Source organism: Hyla sarda, chromosome 10, assembly GCF_029499605.1.
Source record: "Hyla sarda isolate aHylSar1 chromosome 10, aHylSar1.hap1, whole genome shotgun sequence".
In the NCBI taxonomy this organism is placed as follows: domain Eukaryota; kingdom Metazoa; phylum Chordata; class Amphibia; order Anura; family Hylidae; genus Hyla; species Hyla sarda.
The window spans coordinates 135,928,316-135,938,731 of NC_079198.1; the positions used below are offsets into that span (position 1 = coordinate 135,928,316).

The 10,416-nt window shown below is 44.4% G+C and overlaps 1 protein-coding gene across 1 annotated transcript; it reads right to left on the reverse strand.

Annotated features, from left to right (window-relative positions):
• Positions 1-6,710: 6,710 nt before the first annotated feature.
• LOC130293289 (olfactory receptor 5V1-like) lies at positions 6,711-10,416 on the reverse strand. Its single transcript, XM_056541792.1, has 2 exons — positions 10,297-10,416; positions 6,711-7,647 (listed from the first exon to the last, which is right to left on the reverse strand). The coding sequence occupies exon 2, from the start codon at positions 7,635-7,637 to the stop codon at positions 6,711-6,713; it is 927 nt and encodes a 308-aa protein (XP_056397767.1). The 5' UTR covers positions 7,638-7,647; positions 10,297-10,416.

The window sequence follows — 10,416 nt, forward strand, 5'->3', positions numbered from 1 at the left end:
AGATGCTTTACCCCCATCTGTTCCTGCTGCACTACAGGTCCCAGCAACTCCTGTGTCTCCTGTTGCACTGTGTTTACACCAAGTCTGTTCCAGTGTCCGGCTTCCTTTGCCTCCATGCTACAGTAGCAACCCAAAGTCCTGCAGAGGATTCCTAAATCAATGCTTAATCCACTTTGAGCTACATGTCGACAAGTTCTCATCTGAACGAGTGAAAGAAGCCTTCATATTCTCCTTGCTCTCTGGGGAAGCTCTAGCCTGGACTTAACCTTTATGGGAGCCAAGTGAACTTAAGACTTCTAACCTTCAGGCTTTCCTGGCTGTTTTCCATACTGTGTTTGCGATTTTCACAAGCCATCAGAGCGAAGTGGACACCCAAACTTGCACCTGTATTCCAAAGGCCTGTTCAGACTCCTGCTGCGATCTCAAGAGCCCCTGCTGGTGGAACGCCTGAAGCTCACTGATCTGGAGCGTCAGTGCCATTGAGCAGAGAACTTGTGCTGTGGTGGTGGACTGTGGTGGAAAATGCCCCATTATCTGTACTTGTCCCCAAAAGTGGAAAACTTTAGCGCCTAGGCCTATTGCAATTCTCCCAAACTCCAGGTTTCTTTGACTCTATTCTCTGAGAAGACTAGTATATCTGTATCTCCCTCCTGGATTCTGGCACTGCCGGGAATTTGTTAATCAAGCTCTGGTGACCTGTCACCTGCTGATACAGCTTGTAGAAAAACTCTACCCAAGCCTTTTTAGTTTGTTACAGCTCTGGTCAAGCTTCAAGTCATTGTGCTACACTTGGAGGAGATAGCCTTCTATGTCATGCCGGACTCCACTGACCCAGTGCTTCTGGTATTGCCCTGGCTACAACAACATTCCCCAGTCATAGATTGGCTTACAGGGAATATCCTCCGCTGGGGACCTCGGTGCCATAGCACATGCCTTTCTAAGGCCTGCCCAGCATCTCCTTATCTAGTGCCTCTTAGTCTGTCTTGTCTGCCTCCACAATATGTAGTGTATAGAGATGTCTTTTGAAAGAAGAGGGCTGAGACCTTACCACCCCATTGGTCCTATGGTTGCCTGATTATTCTCCTACCTGGGACTTGACAACGGCCAATAATACACTGCTCAAAAAAATAAAGGGAACACTAAGATCACATCCTAGATCTGAATGAATGAACTAATCGTATGAAATACTTTCCTCTTTACATAGTTGAATGCGCTGACAACAAAATCACACAAAAAATATCAATGGAAAACAAATGTATCAACCCATGGAGGTCTGGATATGGAGTCACACTCAAAATCACAGTGGAAAACCCCACTACAGGCTGATCCAACTTTATGTAATGTCCTTAATACAAGTCCCAATGAGGCTCAGTAGTGTGTGTGGCCTCCACGTGCCCGTATGACCTCCCTACAACGCCTGGGCATGCTCCTGATGAGGTGGAGGATGGTCTCCTGAGGAATGTCCTCCCAGACCTGGACTAAAGCATCCGCCAACTCCTGGGCAGTCTGTGGTGGATGGAGCGAGACATGATGTCCCAAATGTGCTCAGTCGGATTCAGGTCTGGGGAACGGGTGGCCAGTCCATAGCATCAATGCCTTCCTCTTGTAGGAACTGCTGACACACTCCAGCCACATGAGTTCTAGCACTGTCTTGCATTAGGAGGAACCCAGAGCCAACCACACCAGCATATGGTCTCACAAGGGGTCTGAGGATCTCATCTCGGTACCTAATGGCAGTCAGGCTACCTCTGGCAAGCACATGGAGGGCAGTGCGGCCCCCCCAAAGAAATGCCTCCCCACACCATTACTGACCCACCGCCAAACCGGTCATGCTGGAGGATGTTGCAGGCAGCAGAATGTTCTCCACGGCGTCTCCAGACTCTGTCACGTCTGTCACATGTGCTCAGTGTGAACTTGCTTTCATCTGTAAAGAGCCCAGGGCGCCAGTGGCAAATTTGCCAATCTTGATGTTCTCTGGCAAATGGTAAACGTCCTACATGGTGTTGAGCTGTAAGCACAACCCCCACCTGTGGACGTTGGGCCCTCATACCACCCTCATGGAGTCTGTTTCTGACCGTTTGAGTGGACACATGCACATTTGTGGCCTGCTGGAGGTCATTTTGCAGGGCTCTGGCAGTGCTCCTCCTGCTCCTCCTTGCACAAAGATGAAGATAACGGTTCCTATGCTGGGTTGTTGCCCTCCTACGGCCTCCTCCACGTCTCCTGATGTACTGGCCTGTCTCCTGGTAAAGCTTCCATGCTCTGGACACTACGCTGACAGACACAGCAAACCTTCCTGCCAAAGCTCACATTGATGTGCCATCCTGGATGAGCTGCACTACCTGAGCAACTTGTGTGGGTTGTAGACTCCGTCTCATGCTACCACGAGAGTGAAAGCACCGCCAGCATTCAAAAGTTACCAAAACATCAGTCAGGAAGCATAGGAACTGAGAAGTGGTCTGTGGTCACCACATGCAGAACCACTCCTTTATTGGGGGTGTCTTGTTAGTTGCCTATAATTTCCACCTGTTGTCTATTCCATTTGCACAACAGCATGTGAAATTGATTGTCAATCAGTGTTCTTCCGGAGTGGACAGTGGGATTTCACAGAAGTGTCATTGACTTGGAGTTACATTGTGTTGTTTAAGTGTTAATTTTTTGGAGCTGTGTATAAAGGAAAACCTTGTGAGGGGATTTATCCGGAAGTCTACTTGTTTGTTGCAAAGAAGGAGGGGACACTGCATCTGTTTATAGATTGTCGTCAGCTGAACGGTCATGGTCAAGAACAAATATTCTCTCCCTTGAATATCTGAACTGTTTGACCATATCCGAGGCGCTCAGATATTTACTGAGTTGGATCTGCGAGGAGTTATAACCTGATCCACATCCATTAAGGCGATGAGTGGAAGACGGCGTTCAACACCCTTTGTTCACTATGAATATCTGCTCAAGCTTTTCGGCTTCTGTGGTCTTTGTGGAAGACATCTTCCGGGATTTGTTGTACAGCCGTGTAGTAGAGTATCTGGACGATATTCTCATCTACTCCCATGATTTGTCCACTCACCGGAAGCCTCATCTTACAGCAATTGAGGGAGAATGGACTGTAGGCTAAGCTGGAAAAGTGTATCTTTGAAAAGTCTGCCTTGCCCTATTTGGGATTCATTGTTTTCTGCTTTGGTCTGCAAATGGATATTGACAAAGTATCTGCCGTCCAGAACTGGCCTTGTCCACAGGGTCTCAGTGCCAAAGATTCCTGGGGTTTGCCACCTTTTATAGACAGTTCATCCCAAACTTCTCCTCCTTCACTGCTCCTATTTCTGCTCTGACGAAGAAAAGAGGTGGGGGCAAAGAAAAGGACCCCTGAGGCTGAGTCGATTGCTTTGCTGCCTCTCCTGTCCATCATCATCCAGATACTTCTACACAGTTTTTTCTCAAAATCGATGCTTCGTCTATAGGAGCTGGTGCCGTTCTGCGCTGCGAGGATTGGCGCTGCGGGGATTGGCCATGCCCCTTGTGACATCAAGGCCACGCCCCTCAATTCAAGTCTATGGGAGGGGGTGTGCATACATATGCAAAATTCTTAGTTGGGGACATTGCGCTGAGTATGCTGGTCACTAAAAATGATCGAGCCGACCATAGCGAGCCTGGATTCGACACAAACAGTTTGGGGGCTTATTTAATTACCAGTTTGTGTCAAACTGAGCCAAATCGAACCAACAATTTTGAAAAAGTTTGGCGAAACCAGTGAGTTGAACATTTTATAAGTTCACTCATCTCTACTGGTCACCCTGGGGTGTGTAAGATCCTTGACTTCCTGTCCCATCACTCCTGTGGCCTACCCTACCCAAAGATGTCTGAGAGTTTGTGTCTGCCTGATCCTCCTGTGCCCGCAACAAGGTCCCCAGAACTAAACCCGCTGGCTTACCACAGCCATTATCTATTGATGAAATCCCCTGGCTGCACACAGATATGGACTTTATTATGGCTGTTCAGCAATTTGGGTAGTGGTAGACAAATTTTCTAAGATTGCACATTTTGTCCCTCTCCTGGACTGCCGTCTGCTTCTTGATTGGCCCATCTGTTCATAGAACACATCTTCTGTCTTCATGGTCTACATATTTATATTGTTTCTGATCATAGTACAGAGTACAGTACACTTCCAGATTTTGGCAAGCACTTTATGGGCTACTTGAGGTCATGTTGAATTTCTCCTTTGGTTACCACCCTTAGTCCAATGGGCAGTTTGAGCGAGTAATGGGCAGGTTGAGCGATCAGACCCTGCGACACTTTGTCTCTGCACAACATGACAACTGGGTCCATCTGCTGCAATAGGTGAAATTCTCTTTCAACAGCCACTCAGGAGAACCCACTGGCTCTCCTTCTTTCTACATTGTTGTTATGGACATGAAAATGACATACATTTTATTTGCTATATTAGTGATCCTAGACCAAGAAAGCCACATGGGTTTAGACAAAGGAAAGATGGAGCCTCTTACCTGGGGTCTCCTATTCATGTTCAAAGGGAGCCAATAGGTGGGCTTTTGTAACATTAGACAAAGACCACCTGTGGGTGGGCTAAGGGGCGGAGAAAACATAATAAAAGCCCATTGAATAGGGGCCAAGCTCTCTTTTCTCTTCCGGGGCTGCATACCAACACACCTTTCCATTCAGCTTCCTGTTTGGGCCTTATCCTGAGACAAAGGACTGCAGCCTTTCCCATGCCTGGCATTTGTTCATCATACTTTCTGTAAAAGGTTCCCCGAAGCTAAGTATTTCCAGTATTATATTCTTTATGTGTTTCTTTTAGTATAAAAATAGTTTTTCTAAGGAAAATCCACCCATATAGCCAATTATAGGGTTTCTACTATAATTGTTGTATAAGTGTTTCCTTACACTGCAGATTTAAACTTCTAGCTATTAGTAATATCATTTCTCCTCTCTCTTAGTTAGAGTGTGTTTAGTTTTCAGTTGTGTATTACAACATCTTTATTTCTGCCAGTATTTGGATGTGTAGTGTTAATTTGTGCATTGGATATTAGGATATAACTCTTCCAGAATTCCTAAAATAGGTTTGTCTGTGGGGTGTTTATGAATGCATTTGGTCTCCAGTAATACTGCTATGTTAAGTCTATGCACCTGGTCTGTTAATATATTGTATTCACATGACCGCACGGTGGCAGCCATTTTGTGTCCCAGATGCATGGTCTGCAGATATTTTAAATGGCCGTATAACTTTTGGAGCCAGGTCCAATTCGACCCCAAAGCCACGAACCGCAACAATGGTGTATCTCTGTGCTCCTTTGCCAGCAACCTCTGAGGTACCTGCTGCCAATTCCTCTTTCAGAGACTTCCTCGGAATCTGAAACTGACCAAGGACTCCATCTCTTATGTGGTGTCCCATATAAAGAAGAATGTGGACACTAGGCAAATATCCATATAAAGAAGAATGCTTTCCTCCTGGAACATCCATAAGAAGGTACCCTATTACAAGTTTGCCCCCTGGGCCGTTTGAGATCCTGGAATGAATCAATCCCGTCTTCTACAAACTCCAGTTGCCTCCTACCCTTCTGATACCCAACTCCTTCCAAGCGTCTCCTAAAACCCCTGGTCCTGAACTCCTTCTCTAGACCCTCTTTCACCACTACTTCTGTTCCTGCAGGCAAAGAGTGTAAATTTGAAGTACAGAACATTGTCTACTTCAAGGTGGTTGGTGGCAAGAAGTACTACCTTGTGGACTGGAAAAACTACGGCCCTGATTTTCTGGAAGCCTGTGGAGAATATACTTGGTCCAAAATTTCTCAAGAGATTCTTTCAAGACATCAGGACTGAGAAGAGGGGTGTGGACGGGGGGTTCTGTAACGCAGGTAGTTGGTAGAAGAGCAAACTGCATACACAGCTCTTCCTCTTCACTGCCAGCTCCAGTCTTGTTCCCCTTCACTGTCACAGGCAGCGACAGCTTTAGACAAACCCTGTAAAGGTCTGTGCATGTCCATGTTTTCGCTCCCCCTCCAATCCCTACCAGACACCACCTATATAAGGATGCATCCCCCTTCCTGTGGTGCCATAGCAATAGTGTAGCTTGTCTAATTATGAAGATTCTGCTGCTGTATTGATCTGCTGTATTGATCTGCTGTGTTCCTGATCATTGCATGTTTTGTGACTTTGCCTCTAGCCTGAACCCTCGGTACCTGCTTGCATCTCCAGTATTTGACTCGGATTGTTGACCTTGCCTCTGTTTTCTATTAAACTCTTTACATCTATTTGCGCCTGTGTATTTAGCTCTGCTGTTCTTACAGCATAAGCTCTGCTATAACACCAAGTCCTGCCTCTGACTCTATCTACATTTTTCATCTATTGATAGCTCACCCCACCTGCCTGTATCCCTGCGGCTTGGCACCAGGGTGTTCTGGTCTGCTTGGTCAGCTGCCACTTACTAGGAACACTCTTGGTTGTAGCGACCTGGTGTCTCCCCTGCAGCTACGACCAGATTCTGCTTCCTGGAGCGAGATAATGGGTGAAAACCAGGGAAATTCTTAGACTCTGCTCCTAGGTTTGGCCTACAGCGAAACCAGTAAGTGGCACAGCAGGTTCATTGGGGCATTACAGTAGCACTCTATACATGGAGCACATACTTGACCATAAATATTACAATCATTCTGTTGAAAAAAAACAAAGTTACATAGTCTCATCGTGATCATCATCACCACAATTTATGGTCTAGTTATTGCTTTCTCCAAGGCTTTCTTCACGTCTTTGTTTCTCAAACAGTAGATTACAGGGTTTAACAATGGGGACAGTATACCATAGAGAATAGACAAAACTCGAGCAAGGATGAAAGAATCTTCAAAGCTAGGACCATTGTAGTTAAGAAAGCCAGTAATGTAGAAGATAGTGACAACTGTGAGGTGAGAGGAACATGTGGAGAAGACCTTTTTTCTTCCTTCCGTGGAGCAGATCTTCAGGATGGTGGAGATGATACGTATATAGGAATTCATCACAAGGATAAAAGGAGACATCCCTAAAAATACAGCGTCCACACGTAACAATACTTGGCTGCTCTGAATGTCACTACAAGCTGCTCCCAACACTGGAAGGACATCACAGAAGAAATGGTTGATACAATGATCTTCACAGAATGTCAGCTTCATGGTCATTAAGGTGTTGAACACGGAATTCAAAAACCTGCAAACCAAACACCCCGCAACTAAGCCTAAGCAGAACCTCTTATTCATAACAACATGGTAACGGAGGGGGTTACATATGGCTACATATCGGTCATAAGCCATAACAGCCAAAAGAAGACTTTCAGATCCTCCAAAACCAACGAAGAAGTAGAGCTGTGTGAAACATCTGTAAAAGGATATCCTCCTGTTCCCAGTGACAGCATTGACCAGCATAGTCGGGAGGGTGACCGTAGAGAAACAGACATCGAATAACGATAGACAACTCAGGAAGAAATACATAGGCGTCTGGAGATGGCTGTCCACCTGGATGATGCCAAAAACTATGAAATTCCAGATGATGATCATTGTGTAAACGGTGGCCATTAAAATTATACAAACAACCCGTCCCTCTAAGAATCCAATCAGAATAAAATCATTCAACAATGTTTTGTTTTCTACTTCCATCCAATTCATCTCCCAAAATCTAAGGAAAGAAAATGGAGATCAGATTATTTGCACTTGGTGCCATGTGGTTGAGAAGACGAGCAACTGACTGGTTCCTTCTGTTGATTTAGACCAAATTTTGGACATTTAGATTTATATTTATAGCAATGTTCTTTAAGGCTGGACTATTGTTTTACTCCAGACTATCAGGTGCTGCAAAAACAGAAATATACACAGTCCAACCATGCTTATGGAGTTTTTATGTGAAAAAATGTTGTACCAGAAGAGTAAATAGTCTTTAGTTGCCAGACAGATAGAGTTTCACTTTGTTCTTGTTTTTTATTCTATTTTACTTTGTGAATTTATTTGTATATCTTTCATACCAGACACACTGAATAAATATAGACCCAGTCCGTACCCCCTCTGTAAATACAAACCCCAGACCAGACAGCCTAAATAAATACACACCTAGACCAAACCCGTTCAGTGAATACAGAACCCAGACTAGACTCCCTAAATAATTACAGACCTGAGAACAGACCCCTGAATAAATCCAGACCCCAGACCAAATACTCTTAATTACTACACTGTTAGAAGAAATGTTTATAGTGGTCTGAACTAGATAGAAATGAAAAAGAATGATAACAAGTCCAAGAAGATGTTTCCTGTAAGTTACTTTATGTAAATGCACTGTAATCACCTAATGGCCTGCAGAGCCTGTGTGGAACTAGTATTTACCACCATATGATTAATGTGCAATGTTGTTTAAGGCTGGGCTATTGTTTTATTCCAGACTATCGGGTGCTGAAAAAACAGAAATATACATAGTCCAAACATGCTGGAAAAATGTTGGACTAGGAGAGAAACTGGTCTATGGTCACCAGACAGCTGGAGTTTCACTCTTTCATTTTATTTTACTCTATGAGTTTACCTTCTGATTAAATACAACCCCCCCCCCCCCCCCCCAAACAAACACAGATCCAGAGAATATCCCATAAGTAAATACAAACACCAGACTAAATAACATAAATAAATACAGACCTAGATCAAAACCCAGACCCCAGATAAGGCTACCTAAATAAATACAGACCCCAGATTAGACTACCTAAATAAATACAGACCCCGGATTAGACTACCTAAATAAATACAGACCCCAGATTAGGCTACCTAAATAAATACAGACCCCGGATTAGACTACCTAAATAAATACAGACCCCAGATAAGGCAACCTAAATAAATACAGACCCCAGATTAGACTACCTAAATAAATACAGAGCCCAGATTAGGCTACTTAAATAAATACAGACCTCAGAACAGATTCCTAAATAAATACAAACCCCAGGCCAAACCCAATAAATAAATACAGGCCGGACCAAATTCCCTAAATAACTACAGACATCAGACCCCCTAAGTGAGACCCAAAATTAATTTAGACCCCAGAACAGATCCTCTGAAATAATGCAGATTATGTGTCATGACCAACAATTTTTTGTTGTTATGCAGCTATAGGTCTTTGCACAGTATTTAATTTATGCTGCCTCTCCTTTCTTCCTTCCCATGGAGTCATTGCTTTTCTGCCTCATGGTGTCTTCAGTCATCATCCTGCTAAGCTCTCTAAAATAATCATCCTGGTGGGTGTGCTAGTGCTAATGCTGGACAGGGGCGGGGGTCAAGATGGTCTCTTACCCGCTCCGGTTGTGTACGACATACACAACAATGGTTAGCACGTATTGAACAATGGAGGATTCTTTTTGTCCGTCTGCAGCCTTCCCATGTAAACTTGTGCAATCCAGTGAACTTCGTGGGTGTGGGGCTGACCAAGACAGAGACAATTTAGGTGGGTAGGTTTAGGTAAAAAGCTTTATTAAGCCAAGATGCAACGCGTTTCACTGCGCAGGCCTGAGGCGTTGCATCTTGGCTGAATAAAGCTTTTTACCTAAACCTACCCACCTAAATTGTCTCTGTCCTGGTCAGCGCCACAGAATTCCCTGCCACCCACGAAGTTCACTGGATGGCACTAGTTCAATACAGACAAACACAGTGAGATTTAAATTGGTATTCCAGGATTTGATTTTTATTTGACTATGCTACAGGGCTGTGAAGTTAGTGTAGTTCATAATATAGTGTCTGTACGTGTGTTTTATGGTGGTCTCGCAATTCTGTAATTCTTTGGCCCAATGTTTATTTTTAACAGCATACAAAATGAGTGTTGTCTCATTGTGGAGCGACCGCTGGGTGGGAGGGAGATCATTCTGCAGTGAATTGTAGGTTAGCAGCAGCTGGAGGAACCTTGGTTAGAAAACACTGGTCTATTGCATTGAACGGACTGGTGTGTTTTAATGGGCGGGGTGGCTGATGTGTGGGAGGGAGAAAAATTACCTCACATTTACAAACACTTACAAATGTATACTAGGGTTTTAGGTCCGGTCACTAAACCGGATACGGGGCAGAAATGAGTCTCTGTTTGACTCCAGTCGGCTCATTAAAGTGGGTGAATTTCAGTGCCAGTCCGGCTGGGGTAAGGGAGCGCCCGGTTTTCTCCTCCCCCAGCCGGATCCGGCAATCATAGGCTGCAATCATGGTGTGAGTGCAGCTTTACAGAGTGATCTAATCCTATTTCTCAGTATTTCCTAAAGACTTCTCTTTATGGTGAATATGAATTATAACCTAAAATAAAAAAAATACTTACTGTTCACTGATGACCAGGTGATCTACATGAAACTAGAAAACCATGAAGGTAAAATTCTCCGCAACAGTAGACATGTTCCTCTTCCAGATGATTGTCCGACATCCAGAAGGTTGAGATTCA

Excerpts from the sequence above, each read along its gene's own strand:
- LOC130293289 (XM_056541792.1), bottom strand. The coding sequence starts at position 7,637 with ATGAATTGGATGGAAGTAGAAAACAAAACATTGTTGAATGATTTTATT.